Source organism: Dromaius novaehollandiae, chromosome 1 (genome assembly GCF_036370855.1).
Source record: "Dromaius novaehollandiae isolate bDroNov1 chromosome 1, bDroNov1.hap1, whole genome shotgun sequence".
Lineage (NCBI taxonomy): Eukaryota > Metazoa > Chordata > Aves > Casuariiformes > Dromaiidae > Dromaius > Dromaius novaehollandiae.
The window spans coordinates 194,990,232-195,015,415 of record NC_088098.1 but is presented as its reverse complement, the minus strand read 5'-3'; the positions used below and the strand labels follow the sequence as shown (position 1 = coordinate 195,015,415).

The following is a 25,184-nucleotide window of genomic DNA, read 5'->3' as shown; positions in this document are numbered from 1 at the left end:
TCAGACCTGTGTAGTGGATTTGCCTCTTGATTGTCAGAGATGACCAGTCTTCCAGATTGCTTTAGCCTGAATTTCATTGCTGAAACTGTTGAAACTGAGGGAACTAATTTTAGTGTGGTTTTTTTCTGTGATTTAGGTGTCATTTCTGGAAAGTGATTTGGGAAATTTACATCAGTTTGTACATTACCTTAGTTACTGGTCTGCTGATAGAGTACACCATGCTTGTAGTTTCCACTCTGATTATGCATTTCAGTGTAGAAGTCAGACCTGGACAGGGGGAAAGATGCAAGAAGGTCTAATAGGATTAAATGGATATAGTATTTGAGAAATGGGGAGGATAAGAGTGCTTATAAATAGCAGGTAAGTGATGAACATAGGATAAGTGTATAAAATTATTACTTAGAAGCACCAAGTATGGTATTTTTATCTGAACGTCTCAAAACACTTGAACCAAGATAGATCTTACAACATCCCTGTGTAGTAATTATTATCTTAGTAATTATTAGTAATTATTATCTTGATTTTACTTATGGAGAATCCAAGGCACTGAGGTGCTATTACGAAGGAGAAATTGTTCAAATAAATATAGGCTCTGCTTTCCTCGCCACAGTTTTTGTAGGAAGTGCAAAGGTAGTTCTCCAGTCCAATCTCTCCGCCAGTCAGCAGTTCTTAAACAGGCTTTTCCAGCCAGCCTCTGTTACTCAGAAGCAGTTGAATACACTCCTGAGATATTTTTAGAATCTATATCTTGGTTTCCTGGGTAATGATGCAAATGTAATGTCACTGTTGTCTGTTCCTAAGCACTCTGTTAAAATTCCATCACAAATGTCTGTAATAACATGACTTTACTGGGATTTATTTAGGTATGTGCAACAACCTTTCCACATTTGTCTTGATATAAATTGGTTTGGGGGCTTTCTTTAAGAATTGTGTTTCAGTAGGTGCTTGGTAGTTGATCAGATATGATCAGCTGGTTTTCTTTATACCCTCGAATGGATGTGTTTTATGGCGTTCCTTTTTTCCAAACTTTGCTCTGATCACAGAGAAGAATTTCTTTTCTAAAAGGTAAAATTGCTAGTATTAACTTGGAAAGCTCCAGTATAAATTTAGTCATGAAAAAGCACTATCATATTTTTTCAAATTCTTTTAATGTATTATCCAGGTAATAGTATGCAAGCACGTAGAAAATCCTTCCTTCTTGATGAAAAAGTCCTTTTTTTTTTTTTTTTTTTTTTAAATTCTTACTAGTCCTTGAGTTAAAATCTCTATATATCCGTGTATAAGCTGGTAAATGTTTTCACACTCTGGATCTCTCTATAGAAATATTTGAGGTTTTGCCTGCATCCTAATTTTGCTTTCCCTGCTTTTTTCTAGAAATCTGAAAAAAGTGGAACAATGGGTAAAATAAGCGGAGGTAAGTACAAAATTTTTGTGTGCAAACTTTTACTAAGCCAGTACTGAGGTTTATACACTGCAAGATTTTTTTCTGTGCTGGTCCTGCATAATCTGTATTTGTTTTCACTTCTATTTATAAAATTCAGTTACTCTATGAACAATGACTGTAAATGGTGCCTAAATGCTCAACAGTATTGTTAGTTAATTGCTGCTTCCTAAATACATATTTTTTTCCTTGCTCATGTATTCCCATCAAACTGAAACTTCTTGATTTTTATTTGTGTTTGTAATTCTTGTAGTTAGGCGTTTTTCTGAAAGTGTGCACTTTTGCCTTATGACACTGATGCATTGCTTTTTGTAATACATGATGTTTTAAATCAAATTTCATGATAGCAATTCTTGTGAAGGTTTAATATAATACTGAATGCTGCCATTCTGATAGGCTCTCATGGTGCAGGAGACTTGTAATAACTGCAAAGAAGTATTTTTAAAACACTTCAAACATAGGATACTGAGTGGTAAAATAAATTTTCACCAGACCTGAGATAAGTTATGAGAATAAAATTACTGCAAGATTCTGCCTCAATGGGTTGCAGGAATTTTTTCTAATAAAGTCTGAAAGCAGGTCTGCTGTCCCTTCAGCAAACAGTTCACAGATCTCAAATGAGATCTTCCAATATCTGCAGTGAAACCTTGTGCTGCACCTGCTACACTAAAGCAGTTCATATCTGAGTTTTAAAGAAATGTGGACTGACTCTTCTAATCTCCAAGCATTTAGATCTGCTTGTTTTAAAAGGAGCCAGCCTGACCATGTTTCTGTTGCAGTAGCTTCTGAGTAGTTATAAGTTCACTCTGGCATCAAAGCCCAATACCAGGAACACTTAGTATGCTTTTACTGGAGTTGCTAATGGAACTTTTAATGGTACTGAGAAGATCTGTTATTTTATTTTGACTTGGTTGCAAGCTCTGTCCCTAGCACTGATAACCACTCTTATGGAAAATAATTAAATACCTTGTTCCAGTAATCTCCAATTTTGCCATTGAGAGATCAGGGCCTTTTTATAGAAGCTTTAATACTCAGTTTCCCGGTTCATCTTCTTTTTGTGGTGTCAAACGAAGTCCATTTTCTCCTTCTCTCTGTTCTTTCATCTGTTTCTGTGGAATCTCTTAGCAGAGGCAGGTGCTGGTTGCTGCTGTTATGACTCCCAGCAGACCTGTTTTGCCTCATTTCGTAGAACACCCAGACATGCATTTGCAGACAACTTTTTTTGACTTTCACCAGTGCTGTTTTTATAGGTTTTAGTATAATCTCATTATTTAGGAACATTATATTTAGGAACACTACAAAGTTATGTTACTGGTGTAACTAGCATCTGTCATCTATTTATTTTAGTAAGAGATTGGTTTAAAGCAGACAAATGAAAGTACATTGTGCAGATGTAGAAAATTCAGATACTTCTGCGACAGGATGTTGTGGAATTAGGCTGTACCAGCAAGTTCAAGAGGGGATTAGATATGTCCATGGACTAGTCCATAAATGTATATTAAAAGAAATAGGCAGTGATACAGCTTCTAGCATTCCTAATACAGTAGTTGTAGATGTTGGTGGAGTACAAGGAGCAGTGCAGAAAGTGAAGGTCTTGTGATCTCCTTAAATAATGTTTCCTATTGCAGCTATCAAAGAGAGTATACTGGGCTAGATGGATCATTGGTCTGACACAATAGGTCTTTTTTTTTTTCTCTTATCCTTTTTAATGGAAAGCCTACCTTACCTTGACAAAGTGTTCTTTTTTTTTAAAAAAAAATCTTTTTAATATGTATATTATCAAGCATTTCTATGGGGAGGGTAAAATCAAAGAAAAACAAGCCACCGCTTGAAATGCAAAATCATGAAGTTCTTGATGGTTCTAAGTTCTGTGATTTTTCATTCTTCTTTTTCAGGCTGTTATGCAAATTCTGTCTCCTTTATAAATAAGCTGCACCTTTGTGCCAAGGAAGCAAAGTTGTTCTTAGTCTTCATTTCAGAGATTTAAGAGATCTTTTTAAGTGTCCTTAGTCTAGCCTTTCTTTTCCTTTGAAGACAAAAATCAAAATTTCTATTTCCTAGCCGCTGGAGGAGAAGTGTAGTGAAGTTCGGCTTCATGAACTCATCATAGCTTTGTCTTCCCAAAATGCAGTGTAGCATTCTACATTGCCTGGTGTGTGAAGAGCTCCCTGTGTGAATATGTTGTAAAGTCCAGCCAAAAGATCATAGTGATGTGGCTTACTGATGTTGGGTCATTATGGCCAGGCCATGGCAAAAAGTCTTCAGGTGAGTGTAAGATGGGTGTATTTGTGCCTAATAGCAGGCTGATTGCTGGCCAACCGTGGTTTTTTTGTTTTTAGCATGTCTGAAGTACAGAGGGAAATCTTTTCTTGAAGAGAGGCACTGACTGTATCAGTCAGGTGTAGTAGTTGCTGATCTTTCATGTTTAAACATATGAATGCTGGATTCTTGGAACAAAGCTTCCTACTGAAAACTTTCTGATGAGCTTAATATATACCATAATTTCTGAGAATATAGGAGAACTCACTGTTGGTAAATATAGACCGAGTAGATAATTGAGAAAGTTTCTTGAATATACATCATTTCAATGAAGTAGATGACGTTGGCATTCAAGATCGGTAAAGTCATTTACAACTGGACATTGCTACGTTAAGCAAGATTTGTGAGCTTCCTTTAAAAGAAATTGTGTAGCCTGTAGTATAGCCTCAGCACAGCCCCTGAATTAGGTTATATCCTGTTTTTGAGGGATGGACAGGGGCCCCTATATGAGCAGTGCGTTGATTGAGGCTACTGTGTAATGACGCTACCTTCTCTGGAAACTCAAGGAAGCACTGAACCTGGGAGCATGGGTTCCCTTAGATTCCTTCTGCGATGTGTGGAAAGAAAGGGGCACTTCCAGAGAGTTGCTGAGATCCCAGGTAGACTGAACTATTCTCTCTAGAGATGTGTCTCACACCACAAGAACATTCACTAGGTTTTGCCTGTGGGGTGAGGTCTTGTTTTGTTTTGTTTGTTTGTTTATTTTAACGTGCTAAATGAGTGAAGAAGAGTAAAGTAGTCCTGAGGCTTTTTTCTTGGATTTGATTCTTGCGAAGAGGATGATCTGCAAGTATCTGCAATATCTTGAAAGGATCAAAAGCATTCTACTCGGTGATATTCTTTTAATAGCCAGCTTGGCCTATTATGCAATTTATCCAGCATGCCTAGGAGTTACTAAGGGAAGTTTAGGTGGAAAGGTGAGAACAACATGCAGTGTTTAGACACTGACAGCAAAGTATTTGATCTTACGTGTATGAGGCACATGGAAAAATCATCTTGAAGATGCCAGGTTGCCTACAAAGGTGTAAGGCAGGCAACTGTTACTTATAAATAAGGTTTATTTTAGTATCAGAGCAAATGCTTAGGAGAGGAACTTTTTTTTAAGTAAGTGTAAGGACATCATTTTGGGTTCTAAAGTGGTGAACCATGTATTTAATGTATTACAAAGCTATAAAAAGATGCATAATTTATTTAAGAACATGTGTATACTATTCTAATTTTAAAAGGTACACAGATGTACTTAATGTGGCACATTTGAAATTGATTTTGAAGTTTTTTAGATGTTACTAAGGCAAGTAGTTTAGTAAAACTCAGAAAATAAAAATACCATAAATACTCGAACTGTGTTAAGGGGCAGTGAAGTTAGAATGACTTTCAGTTCTCATGCTGCAGGCTATAAACAGATCACCAGTCATTATGATGCATATTGCATATATGATAAATAAGTATAGACACACATTTGAGATCATATATATATTCGTGTGTGTGTATATGTATATGCATACACTGCCTTTCATCCAGAAAGATCTCAATAACTTGATATAAACCCACTTAGAAATTGTTATTCTTATCTCAGTGTGAGAAAAGACTTTTCTCTGGGTTTAACTATGGAAGCTTTATACTGTGCCGCAATAATCTGCTGAAAATACAAGAACTGAAAGATCCCGAGTCGGAGTTTCAGGTTGTTTTTAGATTTGGTATAGCAGGGGGGAAACCAATGGAATAGGCAAGTAACTTAATTTTTAGACACTCAAATTGAAAGCTGAGTTTTCTGATCGACACAGTAGAGTCACCAGTGTGTGAGTTAAAGCACTAGAGTACCTCTACAGTTTTGTTTTGCTGTGTTTGACTAAATAGTGAAAGACACTTTATACTTTCTCACTGAAACTAAAACCCTATTTTCGTTGAAACCCTATTTCATTTAGTCTTAAACAAATTAATTTTTCCCATCATTTCTTAGGAGAAGCTCTGAAGAAATGAAGAGCTTGATTTAAGCTTGACAAAGCTGTGAAGATACTAGTGGCCTTCTTTTACTTAGTACAGTGCGTTTTAACCACTGGTCTAGTTGTTTTGGAGACATAGGTATAATTGCTGGAAAGGATTTGGACTTGCATCACGCATACCCCAGGAAAGTATAATAATCATCATGCAATGCTCTGTCTTTTCTGTTGATGCCTATTCTACATGCTTTTTAATGAAGTGCTTAAATATTCAGTGAGTCAGAGACATAGTTCTGGTGCCCACTGTGTCGGGTGAGTTATGTAAACAGGAAGCTAGAGAGTCATTTTCTCTTCTCTGTATCTAGCTCAGTAGGAGAGAATGGGGAAGACCCACTTCAGGATTTATTTGCAGCCTGATGATTAAGATGCCCACCTGGAACACTAAAGGCCTGCATTCAAGTCCATCCTGCCTCACTTGAATAATAGCTTAGAATTTGAATTTCTTGCATCCTGGTTGAATGCTCTAACCACTAGCTAGAAGAGAAAGGCTAACAGGCAACATCATCATCATCTTATATTCCTCTAGTGTTTGGGGCTTTCTTTCTCTTTTTTTGCATACCTGAAATGTTCATTATAAACTCTTTTGTAGTTTAGAGTTGACTAAAACTACTTCTTGTGGTAAATAAACTGCCAAAAAAAGAGAGAACATTCAGGTCATTGTCTTGCAAGGCATATCTTTGAAACGGCAGTGTTTTCCCACTGCCATCTTTTGAACTGATTTAGCGGTGATCCTAAAGAACACACATTTGCATAGAGTCATTTTGTACTCTCTAGAGCACATGTAGCTGTTGATAGTTTGTTAAGGCTCCATTCTGTTTAGCAATGAGATGTGGTCATGATTAGACTCAGGAGTTTCAGCCTTTCTATTTTCCAGCTCTTTTTTTGTGTTTGACCTTGCAATATCTTTCCAATCACTGAGCATTTTAAATTGAAGATGGTTTCCAAATGTGGGAGTGTCTTAGGGAAACGAAAAAGAAAAAGACAACAGCAAGAGAAATAAAGTATTGGTATATCAGTAGCTCTTTTGGGTATTAATCTTCTGAAAGACTCCATTCTCTGTCTTGCTTGGTTGGCTGTTTCTCAACTTGAGAAAAAATTGATGTAGGTGTGCACTAAAACAGTTATAAAATTATACATCCTTTTTGTTGGCATTTCAATACAGTGCATATTTCTTTTTATGGATTAAAGTGCCTACACCAGAGGAAAATATTTCCGTTGGACTAAAGCAGTAACACCAAAGTAGGTGTTAGATTACTCCTAGAAAGTATACTATTTCAGGATATCATAGTTGTTAAGTGTACCATACGTGAAACTGAGTGTAATTCAGATGTTTGTATATTTATAAATGTGCTGATAATAAAACAGTAACTGTACAAAACAATCTAGTTTTTGCTTTTTATCGCTTGGGATATTTTCACCATTGTATATGTAAATTTAGCCCTTTGACTCTCATTGCAATTACACTTCATTGATGCTAATTTCTGCACTGAATTTATTTCCTACTAGATAACGAATAGCTGGTATTCAGAAGTTTTTATTCCACAGGGTTTTTTTTTTAAGCAGTCTATGAAGTGGGTCAGAACGATGAAGGAATGTTATGTGGAAGAACAATGTGCAATCAGTGCAGATATCTGCGTCAGTGCTTGTGCCATTTCCACAACTTCATCATCAGAAACTTACCACAGTTTGACATCTTCAGAGTTTGTCTTGATGAATAAGCTGATAAATTGTGGAAAAAGAGCATCAGAGTAAAAGTAGAAAAACACTTAACTGATACCTTGTGTTTGGGCTGTCATAGGTCTAAATTAGCAAACAAGAAACTGTCTATGTGGAGGAACAAAAGGAACATAATAGATGGTCAGGCCTTGGATATTATATTTTTTTCTTGTAATCTTAGCAAAGATATTTAATGTTCTTTTTGTTGCCACTGTTTTTCTTGTGACACTTTTCATGTGCTCAGTTTTACAGTTTTTCCTTGACACTGCTTCCTTCTTCCTTTCTTTGGAAATTTATTCTCCATCTTTTTTGTTTCACTGTTCTTCATTCATTCTACTCTAGTTGCTATGTTAGCATTTTCATCCTGGAGGTCGGGATATTAGTGTGACACTAGGACCTTGTAGGTTGATTTGATCTATGATGCAAGAATATTCGTTTTATAAACTAATATTGCAGCATGTAAAGTTTGAATTTATATCACACTGCAGTTGCGGATTAGAAGTGCTGGAGCACTGTTCTGTCTGACAAGAAACTTGACATGCCTCCTGTAAGGTGCTCTGTCCTTGAGATGTTCGTCTCCACCCAGACTTCGCTTGTAGTAAAATCTGGCTGCTTTTCAGTCAACCATCACTGTCCAGAGTTTCTCTACTGAACATTCATCCTGGACCCTTTTCAATTTGACATCTCCTATACCCCTCTGAAAGTGTTACTTCCAGAAATACCTGGAACTGTTCTTAGAAGGACCTCCTAGAGGTACTTACTCTATCTTTATTTTCTTTGTCAGCTTTTATAATGTTATTAATGATGCTGTTCTTGAAGTTTCGTCTTCCTGTAGTTTGACTTCTACATTCTTTTTCATACCTATATATTTTTTTCTGCGTGGCCTTTGATCCTTCTCCACATTTTTTGGCATTCTATATAAATCCCACAACACTTCATCTTTGATTTCTTCCTCTTTCTGACTCTCTATTACAAAATTTCAAACTACCTTTTCTGTGTTGTCTTCTCCTTGAACAAACTAACATCGCTTATCTCTTGCGCTTGATCTGGCTATGTCACCTTGAGTTTACCAGGATATAAATGGAGTTCTCAGTCGGTCACTTTCCCACAAGTCCTCTAGTTATCTCCTTATACCTTGGAAGACAACATTAATATCCTGTTTATTCCTTAGCCATTAACTTGTCAGTCACTGGCTTGAACCTCTAAGTTGTTCTGCCCTGCTTTTCATTGTTTGCATGCTTTCTGCATAGTATCAGTGAAGTTCAGTCTTTCCCTGCCATCAAACAGCTGAAACTGCAGTGCGGTGTCCCCGCATCTCATCCCTTGATTGCTCCTTACGGCCTAGGTCAAGCTTGCTTAGAATTTTGGAAAAGTTGTCAGTCCTCTCTCTTCCTTTCACCTTCTCATCCTCTGTTGTCCTCTGCTGTTTTCTAGTTCTCCACTAGGTCACTAGATCAAATTTGCCTGCTTTTCCTAACTTTCAAAGTGCTAAGGGATTATTCTACCTATTATCATCAAGAAAAGTTAATTATCTTCAGTTTCCTTGCAGTATCAGCCTTCATCACTCGTTTGTATTTTCTCATAAGCACTTTTTTCTGTGCATAAATGTTTGCAAAGCTACTTCATTATTTTCTTTTAAATTTCTCCAAGTCTCCTCTCTTTTTTTGAAAGTTCTTAACTGTGATACGCTTAAACACTGTAAATCAGGGAAACATGAGGTGTTGATGCTATCCTATTGTATGAAAGACTATTACCCGATTGTTTTCCTGCATGTGTGTGTGTGTGTCTCCATTTGATGCTTGTCTTTGACCGAGGTTTTAAGCTCTTTAGTCAGGAAGTATCTCTTTTGTTTCATGTTCATCCATTGCCTGGTTAGGTGAGATGCTGGTCTATGACCAGTAGCTTTTAATGCTATAGTAATTAATAATGAGTGCTGGTGTATTAGAAAGCAACTTCATAAAATTATATGACTTATGTGGTTACTGTTGCTAGGTGCATAAATTGCTTTGTTGCTGCAAATCTCATAGTTATGTCATGCCTTTTACATGTTAATTCTTAAAAGGACTACTTTGGATTTTAGTGTGTTAAATTAGCTCTTTTTACTATTTCATGCAATGTTTGTGTAGTTAAATAGCTTGCTGTAAAATAGATTCCTCCCATCCCTCCCTGCCGTGTTCTCAATAGCTTTGGAGCAAAACTTAAAATAACTCCTTTTGTCTTTAAATCTTCTTATTTTCTGGTTCACAGAATTAAAAGAAATTGTATTTATCATCCAGAGTCAAAGTAATTCTTTTCATTCCAAGAGAGCAGAAGATCTAAAAAGAGATATTTTAAAACAGGCTGCAGATCTTGGAAAGGTATGTTTAGATAATATAGATTGCACCTTGTTATATATGTTTTTACAGCATTTTACTAAAAAACAAAAATGATTTTTTGTTGTGCCTTTTTTATGATCCATTTTGTTCCTTTGGTTAATTGTCTTTTGTGTGTACTTATGACAAAACTGTTTCAGTGGGAATGTACTGGTTGTATACAGTGATTTAACACCAAATAATTTTAATTTATCTACCTTTCTGTATAACAACTGCTTTTGTTCGGAATGACATTTGATATAGAAGTGATAAAAAGAAAGACTTTGAAGAATAAATACTTGCAAAGTATGTATTTATTTATTTATTTACCGAGCACTCTGCCTTTCCCCTGCTGGTTGGCCCTGTGGATCTGGGAACAGCATGTTATGTTTCATATGTAGCGTGTTATGCTGATTTTGACATAATATTCTAATATGAAATTTTACTCGTAAAGCTTTAGCATAGAGAGTTTTTTTAAGAGACTTATATTGACAGTTAAGACTTACATAAACAATCCTTTGTTTTCTTTGTCTTTAGTTTAAAAAAAAGAAAGTAGGGAAAGGGATGCATATTCTGATAAGAAATAGCCTGCTGTGAGGTTTTTGGACATATTTTTTGATTCCAGAATCTTTGCTCTAAAGGAAAAATAAGTATGGTATAAATAGTGTCATGCATATTTTGGCCCCAAACTGGAATGGCTAGATTAGGTTCCTAGTTTTAGGCTTCATCTATTCAAGCTTATCAAACTGACTGCGATTAAGTATATTCTAAATGCACTTTTTAATCCCTTAGTGTAATCAGTTGTGTGGACAGACTTTGCATCTCTGTGGAGTTTTGCTGTTTCTGAGTCATCTCTGGAGTTGGGGCAAGTGTTCAGATACCATGTGTGCAGACATGATTAAGGCTTTAGTTGTTAAAAATAAGGATCTCAGTTGAATTTTGTAGTTGATATCGCATAATATGAATGGTGAGAAGATCAAGAACTGGAAATACGAATACTTTCAGTGAGACAGAAATATAGGCATGTTTTATGAGAGAAAGGCAAAATCTTTTTTTTGTAATTAAGAAGTCGTACCTGTGACTACCTCTGACCTGCACGAACTGCAGTGGCTTTTAAAAACATCTATTTTGTAATTAAAGATATTCCTTTATGGAAACACTGAAATGGTAATGCTTTTCAGTTTTAAATTGTACCTGTTAAACAGCATTCATGTCAATTTAGATAAGCTGTGATGGAAATGAATCAAACCAAAATTCTCATAACCAAAATCTGGGAAAGGGGATAATCCATTAATTTACAGAAGAAAATGAGCGTAGCCAGCGTATTCTTTGTGTCCCTGTTGTTTTTGTCAAATCTCAGTTCCACTGTAGGATTTTAAACTTTTCTGGGCATGACTCAATAGTACTAATTACTGATAGGAGACAGAAGATCTCTGCAATCCTGCACATCAACATTTGAAGTTCACATTTTTCATTAAAAAGAATACATATGAAATTATTGTTTTCTGGCAAAGGAAACCAAATTGTTGTGTCTTAAAGTGTAACTGCAGTACAGAAAGGGCTGGATCAATTGAATCGTTAAGTTCATTTGTCCATTGACACAGAACCAAGTTGTAGATGTTGAGACTTCATTAACTAGTTATTCTTTTCCACTGTTTTAAAATGAAAAATGGAAACCTACTGCTACATTGAAGTAGAATATCTGTGTTGCTTTGAAATGGATTCTATCATGTTCATATTTACATGAATATTTATGTTTAATTTGTCCATTTATTTTCTTTCATTGTACACTTTAAAAATAAATTTTAATGAGAAATTAATATATAGTTCAGGGCACCAGTAGATGTCAGTATTGTTTTCATACTTAAAAAAAGTAATTCATAGATATTTGTTAAGTATTAACCAGAACTCTGAGACACATTAAGCAATGGCTAGACCATAGTAATGAAGAAAATTCCTTTAGGTTTTTTACCAATTTTCTTAATTTTCTGAGTTTTCTGCTTTTAAGAAGGTCTACAAACTATGCCTTCCTAGGAAACATAAGATAAGAATGAGGAAGCTGTCAGTGTGAAGTTATAGTATTTTTGACTGTCCTCCTTTTGTCTTAACAAATATAGTGACAGGATTGCTTTTTTGGCTAACACATCTACAATTGGAAAACAAATAAAATACTGTTTTTGAAAAATGATGGTTTTGTCTGAAATCTTGGTTTTGATGCAGTAATGCTATTTAGTTGCCTAGGATCATAAGATTATTTTAAAGACAAAGGGCTGTGTATTTCTCTATGAAAACTTGTCTGATAGATTAAAGGCCTTTTTTTTTTTTTCTTTGAAACACCTTAAACTAATTCATTGTATTTGCAAAGCTTTTTTTCTTTTCCTAAAAAGCCTAGAGGTTAAAGGACATCCTCTGTACATTAACCAGAAATATAGCAAATTAGGAATCTAGCAGTATTTATTTAATAGTTTAAAAACGTGAATGCAAGAATATAATTTTAAGACTCATTCCATATAATACTGGCAAACAAAAATGGGTATCACATGCTTATGTGTGAACAATAGATGTAGTGATGTATGAACTCGGTTTTATAGAATTGTTTTAACTATTGTTTACAGTGTTTGTACCATTAGGCTTGCTTTGTTTTGAGCAAAATCGTGTGTTTTGTATCATATAATAGAAATGAAGTTCACAGGTTTAAATTAGTCCTGCATATAAAGGGAGGAAACGCTCCCTATTTGTGAGTTCATTGAAGATCATTACTGTAGTGATTATTATTATCAGTTTAAAAGAAATAAGTATAAGCACAAGTGTGGAACTGTGCATAGAAGACATCCATCTTATGTTGCTTGAGTAAATGTTTGCCTTCCTTAACATCTTCACTGAGGGCATAGTTCATCACACTTTCTAATATTGTTTCTTTGTCAATCTTCATTTGCAGCTCAGGATCTTGAAATGTTTTGGTTGAGGTGAAAATAAGTAACAAATGTTAGGAGCATCCTACTTGTGTTCTTGTTCATTTACAACAATTTTGCAAAATCCTGTTTCCTGAAGTGCGGCAGGAACAAATGTGATCAGAAATCCTTTTGGACTGGGCCACTGATCCGTGCCTCAGAAGTTCAGTCTCATTGCTACCTCACAGGATCATGCTTACAGAAAGTTCTGTTTTTCTGCTTCCAGCACATATTGACCATAAATCGTTATCCTAGTTCCTGCATCTGCAACCTGGGAAAGCAGCTTGGTGCCTCTCTCAGCTTTGATCTATTATGCTATAGAGCCATGGCCACCATATCTAAAATATCTAAAACATGCCAGTTGTTGTTGAGCATGGCGTGTTTTAAAATTTTGTTATTTTTGGTTCCCTAGGCTGTACTGGTTGCAGCATTGCCCTCTAGTGTTTAAATTTTAATAACATGAAAGATTTATGTGTTAAAATATTGAGGAGGAAGAAATAAATATAATTAGCTTACTTAAATATTAATGTATATGTGTTGAGCCATCACTATATTCCCATCTAAAATGTTCTATCTCCAGATTTTTCCTGTTAATTTCTTCATGGCCAGCTGGGAGAGACTACTTTAAGGAGGTTTCTAGAGTGCATCTATCTTTTTTTCCTGGACTTGCCAGTTGGGATATGCATTCCTGTTCTGGGTGAATGAATGTTTTTTGGAGTTCCTGACTCTGCTTCCATGACTGTTTCCAGATTGACAGGATATCTGTTATTTTTTGATGCTTTTTCCACTATGAACTCTGACACCCATATCTCTCTTTTCCTGGGATGTAAAAATAGCTTCTTTATTTCATTCCTTATTAGAAGTATGCTTGTTCACTTGTGGAATACATTCCTCATCCAGATGTGCAACAAGCTCTGATTCCGAGTCTTGAAGTAGGTCTGAACAGTTCTTCATCTTACTCTTACTATAAAGCTAACATACATGTTAAAAATGCTGTGGTTATAAAATCTAGTGGAAGGATTTCTCATTCGTTGCGACTGAGTTGTTTGAACTGAACTGTATATTTAAATGGACTGTTCATGGACTTAATTTGCTGGAGAGCTTTGACAACAAATACCATAAATGCAATGCAATCTGTAATGTACTTGTAGTTTCAACTTCTAGATTCTGTGCTTGAACTTCTAGATTCTAGTCTGAAAACCCTATTCCCTTCCTTTTCTGATGTTAACTGATTATATTTAAGTAAAATGTTGGCCCTCTGTCTTCTCATTTAGACCATTTCCTCTTTATGGCTAGATTTTCCACAATGTCAGCATCAAACTCTTAATTTTTATGTTACAATAGATGTTTTATACATATTTTCTAGTTATTTTATTTCTCAATGTTACTAGATCTAGAATCCTTTTTTTGTAAAATGTTAGTGTACAGCTCTGTATAAAGGATTTGTTTTACTTCCTAGCAGCAGTTTTCTTTTCTGCTGCAAGGATATATTCATGTCAAATAATAAACCCCGTAGCCTCAAAAAATGTGCCTGTCACCTCAGTTCTTAAAATGCTTATTCCTTAAGAAGTAAGAATTTATTTTCATTGATTTGGTTTTTATATGAAAAACAAGGCTCTTTAGCACATCTTCGGTATTAGCTTTCCATTGTTTTCCCCCTCTTTGCAGAGCAAAGGCCAGATGGAAGCTGATACCAGGGTTACTGGTGGAGAAACTGCCATGCCATCTGTGGTACTGATTTTGTACTTTACTGTACTTGGCCCAGGCCTCGTTTACATCTTTGGCAGATAGGCAGTTCTCCTCTTTTTCCCTGGCAAAATGGCGCATCTGACACGTGGCTGGTGATAGATAGACTGTGTGAAGGTATCCTCCTGAAAGAAGAGGTCCTGTGCTCCTCTGTGGCGAGGGAGGAGGAGCTGAAGGGATAGCTCAAGCATCTGACTTTCTCCAGAAGTGAAGCCCTTCAGGTGTCAGCCTTCATATACTGAACAAAATTAGAGTGATTAGGGAGCATAATACTGCTGAGGAAAGAAGGAAGAATGAATTTCTAGCCTATATCAGTGTTTCCCCACAACCACATGAATACATGTCCAACAGATTTAAGTATCGTAATACCCAATACTTGTTGCTTTTGTGATGCTTTTTCTCTGTCAATACAGCTAGTCAGATGATAATGCCACTGATTACCAAAAGCCCTGAATCATGTCTTGTTTATGAGTAGAAAATTCTGGAAACAAGGTTTCTTTGCCCTTTCCTTCCCCCACATCCTGCTTTAGAACTGATTTTGCATTTAGAGAATGAACACCTAAATCTTGCCATACTGGTTAAATTTACTCCTGAACTTTCTCTGCTTACCAATTAAAATGTGCATGTAAACTCTTTGTGTTCTGTTTCCCTTGTCATTGCAATCGCCTTGCATACAGAAAACATTAATGGATTAATTTAGTACTTTGGACTTGTCCACATCTTCAGATTCTTATATAAAATTCAGTTGCACCTACATTTTATACAGCTTTTTTTTTCCTCTGTCCCCCTTTGTTTCTCTGTTTTGCCTGGCTTCTATCTGTGACATACTTCTTATATTTACACTTGCCTTCCAGATCTGTCCTTTGCTTCTCATATAGCTAGAGTTTGCTGTATAAGAAGTTATTTGTAATAAATATGTGCTTTTAAGTGCACAGTGCATGCAGTTCACATTTCTTCTTCCTTTCCTACATTAACATCTGCAGTTTTTTGATTTCTGATGTATTATTTAGTCTGCTCACATATATCATCCAGGATCAGGATCCTGATTGGAGTAAGCATCACTGTACTGGTAGCGTGGTATGTGGAGCATGAGCACAACATGATGTTCAAATGTAACTAGTATTTAATCTCTCTCCAGCCTCTAGATGAAACCTGGCACTTTCTCAAAACTGGCAAAGGGAAAGAGGAAACAGTCCTGTCCTCCTCCTCATAATTTATTTTCGAGGATGGCAGGATGCCAAATGAAAAGTCATATATTCTTGTAGGGGGTGTCTCTCCTTTCACTTGTGCACTTTTTCTCTCTTCCTCGCTTTTTCTCTCTCTTTCTTGCTCACTCTTTCTCTCTCTTTTTCCTTTAAGTCAGGGAATTCTTTGAAATGCTTATTCATGTCTCTTCAAAGAAGGCTTTCTTAGTGGGGATTTGTCAGTTGGTTTTGCTGCTGCTGGCTTGTGTCTCAGGATTCTGAATTATGGAATACACCCACTATATAATATTTCACCTCACTTATGATTGGTGGTAAATAACTTCATTTTTTTCAATATAAATTAGCTTTCAGTCAAGGATTTGCTTCTGTCAAGTAGTAAGCTGTGCTGTCTTCTGCTGGTGAGCAGTTGTTCTTATCTTTAATGCAAGATTTATATCAGATATTAAACCACCCAGCTTTAGTCACTGAACGTAGTCAGCCAGGTTACGTCTGCAGTGAGTGGAAAGAGCAGAGCTTCTCTGAATTGCTGTCTGGAGGAACCATCTTTTTTTCAAAGGCTGTAGAGGAAACTAATTCATGCAGTTAAATTCCAGCAGTTGGGTGGATTGAATACCTTCTATTCTGACACATGGTAGAATTGTTTCTATTCTTGGTCATTTTCTTTCCTGTTGAGTCCATAGTGTGTTTTCATAGTGCTTAATTTCTTTTTAGGAGTTGCATTTTAAAAAGCAACTGGTAATTTTGGGGATTGAGTATTTGAGTGCTCAACTTCTAAAATATTTCTAAACTCTGATTTCTGAAGAGTAAGGTGCTCAGTTCTGAAAATCAAACCTTTTGAAATGTTTCGGGAAAGGTATACAAAATTGCTGTTTGCTTTTGAAAACATATTTCAGAGCTGCCTTGAATCTGCTGTTTTAAAGATCATCTTGCAGGACTTCACGGCTAGAATAATAATAATAACTAGACTTTATTATCAGTGAAATCAGTCTCTTGCCCCTTAACTCTTTTGTGCTTGAAATTTTAACCATTATCTATGCTGTAATGCTAGAAGATGAATGTAGTCATCTTCTGTCCGTAATAGGCCTTCAGTAGATTTGAAGAAATTGTAGAAGTTGGATAATTCTAAACTAATGAAATCTTTTAAATGTTTTAGTAGCAATGAATGGAGTCCTCTAAGCTCTGGCTTACACATTATATACTGATTTACTGTGACTAGCTAGATTCCTGCTTTCCCTAGTCAAATATGTGATAACTGTATTGGCTTTAGTATGCAGAAAAGTGGATCTGTGGGTTAGACTTGGGAAAACTTGGTCTGCTGAAATCTTATTTCTTCTGCAGAATGGTCACAACTTTCAGAGCTAAGATGATCCGTGATGACTTCATAGATAGCTCTCATTTCTGTGTTGTTTTGGAGAATGGGCCAAGTCTGGTAATAGCAAAACTTAAATCTGAGGGTTAGGTTGCCCTCCTATGCCTTTGATTATCTAGTTCTTAGCAGGTTGTGTGCACTGTCAGTATCAACAAAATATTGTACTTGGTCCCTTTAGGGGTAGAGGCAGGGGTTGGTACTCATGGAAAGACACTCATCTACAAACAGCATCGAAGGATGTTAATGAAGAGAGTACAAGAGGAAAGATTTCTGCGTCTGGACAAAGGCTGTATCTGTTTTTAATTTTGCTTGTATGATTAGGTAGTATATCACTGATGCATTAAGTGGATAGATAGAGGAAATGAGTCTTACACATTTAAATCTAGCAATTTTTGGTAAGAGTTAATTTTCTATTAAAAATGTTGTTCCTCTATTTTCTAAATTAAGCACTCTTGGAAGATTAAAATGTATCTTATTGGTTATGTATTTATTGAATTTAACTAACTTGAATTTAATGTAAAAATTAGCACTTTAATAACAGACATTACTTCGAATTAACTAAGTGGATAATATTCATTCTGAAAACACTGTGTAGATTATCTAGGCTTCAAGAGGCTTTTAGACTGAAAATAAAACACTGAGTGAATATAGGCCTATACCAGCAGTGGTTAATGAAAAGATAGAACCTTATCTTTGACTAAAGGATATACATCTTGTTTCAAATAGGATTTTCTTGTATATGCTGCCTTATGCATATAAGATGAATACTGTTTCTTTTGAAGTGAAATTGCGATTCATAATTTACTAAAATTAAATTGCTAAAACTTGATCGTGAAGTTGCATGGGAAATTTAAGGATTTGAAAGCCTCCTATATAAACAGTGGAAGATGAGAAAAGCTGTAGTAATTTTTATATTTCTGGGTCTGGTTTATTCAAAATTATACCAATATATCTGAAATCCACTCAATTTTTTACACTTGTGTTATTAATAGAAGGTATATTTTGAGTCCTTTGTGTCATTGGAAGATAGGGATGATATATGTATTTGTACATCTATATTCTGTTCCTTAAAATGAAGCAGTATGCTCTTGAACTGCAGATGATGTCAGTTTAATCAGGGACTGTGATCCTGAGAAGTGCTCTAGCTGACTTCGCAGAAGTGACTTCGTATGTCAAGGCAAAATACATAAATGAAATCGGCAAGTTTCGCATTTGAGTGCAGGTGCCTCAGCTTCTTCTACAGCAGTCAGTGCATACATCAGAGAATTTGAGCAAAGCGATCTTCCTAAGATATGTCTTTATTAGTAAAGAATAAATAAGAGAAACTGATCTGAAGTTTTTTCTCCCACTTTTGGCTGCTGTGTGGGTTCCTATGTCAAAATTGTTCAGCTCTTGATGAATAGAGTGCCATATTCACTGCTCTCAAGTATAGATGAGGTAATGAACTACCAGAATTGCTAAATCATCAGAAATTAACCTTAAAATCAGTAGCTAACATTTTTATTTGCATCTCATAAATCCTCCAGGGCTTCTATATTAGTATTTGAAATGTATTTACCAAACTTCTTGCCTTGTGTTTTCTTTCTTTTCTGTTGTGCTGTTTCTGTTTCCTCCTTTCTTCCTTCCTTCTGCCTTACTTATAAAGCTTTTGGGGGTTTACTTGGTACAAAGACTAGACTTTTGGGGGAGACATGCAAAGGCTGCTGTCCCACATATCACATTGAGTTATATACGGAGATGACTACAAGAAAATACATTAAAGAGAGGGTCTGTCAATACATCTGTTGTCTTGCTTCCTTTTTTTAGGCAAGCTTAGTCTTAACCTTTTGAGCTGGCAGTTGAGATATAACAAGTCACTAGGCTACTGTCACTGAAAGATGCTCTAGACTAGCTTGCTTGTGAATAGATACATATACTAAGGAATGGAAATACTTAAAACATTCTGTGAAGCTAAGAATTTCATCATGTATTACAGTAAAAAGGTTAATGAGCACGTATTACAGTAAAAAGGTTAATGAGCATATATTATTTCCACAGACTTCATTAAAGGGAGAGAGTAGCAGAGGACAGAAGTAAACTGTCTTCCTTTTATGTGCATGATACATGGTATTTGCAACCATCCGATGTTAGAATAGACTTTATAGATTTTTGAAAAGGCAGTTTGGTAATAATAAAAGAATCAACAGAAGCCCAAACATACTAATTTCATTGTTTAAAGTGTTTTTATGTTTTAGACTAGAGTGAGAAAGGATTTTAGTACTGTAGGTTACAATATTAGTATGTTACATGGGTCTTTGTTTAAAAGCAAAATCCATTTTGAACAGCTTTTCTAAATGAAGGAAATCTGAGATCAATTGGTAATATAATCATTATGATTCACCATTAATACTTTCATGAGTAATAGCTGTGTATTTTGTCACATGTTTGTTTTCTGTATGATTACTTTTATTTATAATTCCTGTGAACTGTGAGCTGTGAAGACAGTATTAGTGACTGCTTTGTATCCACGTAAGTGATAAACATATGGTGATTTAGTGCAGTATATTGTTTTCATTCTAGGCTACTGTCTCATTATACACATCTCCAGTCCAAAATAGGACTTATTTGGGGATGTTGGTGATCATTAACTCTCAAAAGAACAGAACAGGGAATAAAGAGAGTACGTTAACTTCCAAAGGGTTTTATTTTGGACTAACTCTGATTTGGTTCTGTGAATTGAAGGTCCATTACCAGTTGCAGCACATCTCTTGATTTAGTTTCATTGAGAAGGAATATAACTTGTGCACTCTGTGATCCAAGATAAACAGGGGTAAGTACAAAAAAAATCACAAAGTGCGCTTCAAATTCTCACTCCTTATTTGAATTAAGATGCTAATGTAGACAAACATTCACTATAACAACCTTAATAGTGAGTAGCTATAGAAAGGATCTTAATTTGCGTGAAACACATCTGGAAATGTACAGGTAATTCTTAGAGAGCTGAAGTATATGGATGTCTGTAAAAAGGATCCACTAACGAAAGACTACAGACTCAGAATGAGATTTCCACACCGTTATTTAATCTCTTAATTACATTATATTCATTTTCTTCATGGGAATATCTGCACAAAAAGATGGACTAATAGAGACTGAATATGTTAGGAAATGTTAGGAAGCAATAGGAATTACTTTTGGTTCAGGACTCAATTTTGCAGTTAGATTTGATCTTTAGTAAACATATCTTTTTTCTAGATATTAAGGTTAAGCATTTTTGGTAATCATTTTGAACTGGACTAAGACCTCTGAATGTTGTTCACATCCCAGTAATTGTAAAAGGGAAATTAAAGAGTGTATCGTTCAATTTCAAAAGTCAGGAGGAGACCACTCTGTTAGCAAGGAAAATCAAAGACTCCAGACTTCATTTTGATGTTTGAAACATGTATCCAATCTAGATTAAAACAAATTATATGCATTTTATGTTTTTTGACTATTTTTAAAATTTATTTTAGACATAACTTAATTTGTTGATGGACATATATTCTGAAATTGTTTTTAAGTTTGATAGTTTCTTGAGTCTTCAGGCATTCTGTTCATCTGAATAATGATCTGTTCAGGTTTTCATCTACAAGATTGGACCGAAGTGTATTGATGTCATATTTTTTGCTCCTGATAACAGAAAACGTAGGCATGTTTATAACTTCCTTGCTGTATGAATGTTTTTTAGTTTGCTCTAGGATCCTCTTTCTATCAGAATTCAAGAAAATCTTGTGGTGTCATTATCAACATAATTCAAAATAAATGAACAGTGATGACTGCTGACAAGTGAATTATTTCTGGCTCACAAAAACCTTACTAGACTTTTTACTGATTTTCTAATTGTGAGAATTCTAGGCAGCATGCTAGCAATTGCCAACATTGTAATCTGCATTGCTGAAACCTGATCAGACTATCATTGAAGAACACCTTAGTAAAATCACAAAATTAGTAGCTGCAAGCATCTTTCCTTCATGAAAAAGTTACAGCAATGAAACTTACAGGTTTTTGAGACAGAAATATACTGTAACACAAAACTTTTTTTGATGAGGAAGTAGCTAGAAGATCAACCCTTACATGCAATGAACTAACTGCCTAAACAGTCCTTTAAAAATTCAAATACTTGCATAGCTATTTTCCCAGGCATTGAGTTGGCTGAATCTAGAGTGCAAGAAGTGAAGAGTCAGTGCTTTGGTTATGCGTTCAAATATATTTTGCTGGCAGCCAAGTTGTGTTCTGAGGTTTTCAATATGGTGTATACAGTAGGAAAATAAATAAAATTGCTATTTCTTACTTCTTCACTTCTTCCTTCTTTCTGCCTGTTATCTCAAGTTACAGTCAGGACAACTTCAAATCGCTTTCTGTAGTTTCAGTTAATATCTCCATGTGACTGAGTAAATGCTCCCATCGTTTCTTTAATGTAAGATCATCTGAAGACACTCATACACCACATTTTTGCCTTGATTTATGAAGGCAGTGTACTGTTGTGACTTTTCTTTGAACCCTGTGAAACTGCACATAGCATTTTAAGAAAACCGGTGCCTTTTTTAAAATGATAACCAAGCATCTGAGAGTAGAGTAGAAGTAGAGATTCTCTCTTAATGGAGAACAGTAGATTTTTCTTTCCTTTGGAGTGTAAAGTAATAATAATAAAAAAAAAAGCAGCAAAAGGCTACAAACTGTGTATTTATTGGCTGTTGCATGTTGCTTGCAAAGTTTTTTTTTTCTTTTTTTTTTTTTTTAACAGCTTAAGGGGAGAAATAGAGCAAAGATTTTAAAAAGGTCATGACCATCTTGGACAAGCTGCCTCATAACTTTTGAGTTAAACAGAGATAAAGTACATCTGTAACACTATATATAAAATAGAATTTTAAATTATTTGTGGGTTTTGTTTGAAGGTGTATATTGAAATAATGTCTTGCCCTGAATTCTTGTACTTGCTGCTCTGATAAATATTGGTGTTTATGTCTTTCAAACATGAAAAAAAATTAGGGATGTATGTTGTAGTTTTCAATGCTTTTAGCTAATTGGTAGAAAATAGAGATGATGTAGTGTATGGTGTAGTACTTGACAGTGGCAGTTCCTAGCAAATTGATCCTCTGGGTTTAGAGGTAGGAGATATGCTCTAACTTTCTCTTTTTTTTGGAAATCCTTGAGAGGTCTGTAAAAGTCTTTGGAAGGAAAGCTCTAGGGAGACTTTGGTGTGTTCTCCAACTCTCCTTTGTCGCAGCAGAGAATGAATATCTGGTCAGAATGGGTGACGAGGAGAGCTGGGCTTACCTCACCTATAGGAGGGCTGCGAATGTGTCTGGAGATGAATTTGTGAAAAGCAAAAGCAGCATTTAAGCTGAAAGAGAAGGGAAAGTGGTGTTAACTGCTTTCAGAGCCTGTAGAGCAAAAACTAGGAAAACATTTCTAACTTTGGAGCTCTGGGATTCAACAGCAATGTCTGGAGGTAACAACAAACAAAAAACAATTAACCAGTCCTCCCCACACACACACACTTCTGAGTTTCGTGAGGCAGCTTAATAAACCTACAGAGCAGAGGGATATACGCAAGATACCTGCGCATACCAGTATACTGTCCTCATTAAGAGAAGATTCCTATATACATCTCTATTTTTCTATAATGTGCTATGTATTTGCTTATTGTTCATGTATTATATTTCATCAGTGTCAGATGTGTTTAAATATAGTAGCTTGTAATAGTCACATAAAGCACATAATAAATACTGGTGAGCAACATCCAGTTTGGATTACTTTCTAAAAAATATGTTCTAACTAAGCCATACATTTTGGGAAGATTTATTTATATTTAGATGAAATTCAGTGGACTGCCTTCTACAAGAAGGCAAAGCAAGCACAGATCTACTGGGGAGTCTCAGATGATGTGACCTAGCTGTGGCTCTGGAAATCCCAGTGTAGCTGGGGCTGATCTTTGCCATGCTGGGTGCTTGCAGGGGTCTGTTTTAGTCTTGTAGTCTATGAAATCTCAGCCCTTTTCTTTATTCTTACACCATGCTGTTTTGTTCTCTATTAATTGTGCCTTTCTCAAATAGACTTTGGTGGATTAATATGAAATTGTGTTTAGTACCAAATGATCTCAGATATTTATTTTCAGGTTAGCACATCTCTTAATTATTTCTTAAAATTTGTTTTTCTTCTGAATGATCTTTTTTGTGATAAAATTGGATATGCTATTCCTCCAGGGTTTTCACATATTGATGAAGAGGACTTTTTAATGTTTATATTCAAGAACCAGAATTTCTGATTCCAGTTCTGTTTCTGATTTGCTGTGAAATTGGGCATGTCACTAGTATCCCTGTACCTCGACTTGCATAAATAATAATAACTGATTTTAAAGATATATATGAGGTAGGGTCAATGGGTTTTAAATTTTAAAATGTGTTGAAGGTGTGGCTCCAAGCTCTTTAGTCACACATTTCTTAGATTTTGTTTGTTTCTTTGTCTGCAGTTTGCTGTTATAATCTGGCAGGTAGTAGTGCTCTGTGTGCTGGAATAGCAGCTAGCATTTGGAGCAAAAATATGTTATACAATATTTCAGGCCACAGGTGATTCCATTTTTTTTGTTTTTGCCTTTCTAAAGTCAGCTCTGTTCTGAAAGTGGAGTGGGTTGTTTCTTAGCTTTTAAAATGATTAGATGATTTTATTCAGTATGATAATGCTGAAAGCTATTTAGATCGCCCATGGCATAAGTCAGATTTAAAGTGTCAATCTGCATGAAGTCATGTGGGCACTGTAACTGTGGAAGAATATTGGTTTAAAGATAAAATAACCAATGAAAAACATATAGTTGGTATAGTTGTTGTAGGAACTTGAGCATCTGGAGATGAGTTTATTGGGATATGCAGAACCTCTGTGTAAGATCCTGTAGAGACTTACCAGCACCTTGACTATCTAGCCATCCTCTGCTGTGCCAGCCTGCACATTTCCCCCCTGGCCACACACACACTCTAAAGCTGATATCAAGTGCCTTTTGCCTTTTTATGTCTTTGTACTGAAGGTAGAAATAGTAATTGGCCAGTTTAATTCCATCAGGTTCAAAGTGAACCTACTTCATATACACCTTTAAAATCAGTTAGTATTATTTATGCAAGTTGAGGTATAGGGGTGCTAGTGACATGCCCATTTTCACAGCAAATAGATAAATTTAGGAAGGAGAAGCAACAGAGAGCCTTCTCTAACTTTTGGGAAGAGGTCATTTTACCTGTACGGTCTTTTTTTAAAAAAAATCATTTATTAATCAGAATTGATACATTTTTAGAGATGGTTTGAAGGAGAGGTATATGTAAGATGTATTCTTGTTTTAGAGGGATTTGGAGAGACACTAAATACACAATTACAGATCTCTGTCTTTCTGTTCCTGCTGTACGTGAAATATGTGGCCACATACAAATATCAGCTTAGCTGTTGTATGCTTGTAAAGACAGATGTTCATCTTTTTACCTTCCTGTCTGCAACACTGTTAGAGAACACATTTTTATGTTTTTTTTTCCATAAAGTGTAGTTATATTATAGTGAAATACCATACTTTGATCATGCTTTTACTAAGATTTGCCACTTCCACTAAAAAGCTCTGGACTGGTTTATATCTAATTGCAATAAATTGTAACTGTAGCCAGAAACCAATTTCATAAATTGACTTGAACTAGAACCATAAATCAGAGCAACTGATACTGTAGAGGCATCCGAATATCCTGTTCCAAATTAAAGTTTTGTTATAGTTTCTTTTCAATTTGTGTCAGTAACATGTCAGTAACATAAAATTTTAAAAAACAAGTTAATCATTATCTTTGGATACAGTTAATGTGCTCCTGAGAGACATGGTTATTCTCTAGAGTGACGTAGATGTTTTCTTTAGTATATGAAGTTTGGAAGTTGTGTGTATTTCTAGTTGCTATGCTTAACTGTCCTTAAAAAGAAGTTAATTTAACCTTGGTGGAGTCAGAAGGAAGTGTGGACTCTAGAGAAGAAATTGTGTGCTTAAATGCTTTTTTTTATTAATGTAATTTGCTTATATTCATGAGAAGCATTGGTTAAGCAAAAATGTTTG

The 25,184-nt window shown here is 35.4% G+C and overlaps 1 protein-coding gene across 2 annotated transcripts in view; it reads left to right on the top strand.

Moving 5' to 3' along the window:
- B3GLCT (beta 3-glucosyltransferase) overlaps positions 1–25,184 on the top strand; it is a 66,788-nt gene that overhangs the window by 9,510 nt on the left and 32,094 nt on the right. For both annotated transcript variants that reach the window (XM_026108921.2, XM_026108922.2), the window contains exons 3-4: positions 1,375–1,414; positions 9,724–9,833. In XM_026108921.2, coding sequence (XP_025964706.1) covers positions 1,375–1,414; positions 9,724–9,833 — 150 coding nt within the window. The remainder of the gene's footprint in view (positions 1–1,374; positions 1,415–9,723; positions 9,834–25,184) is intronic.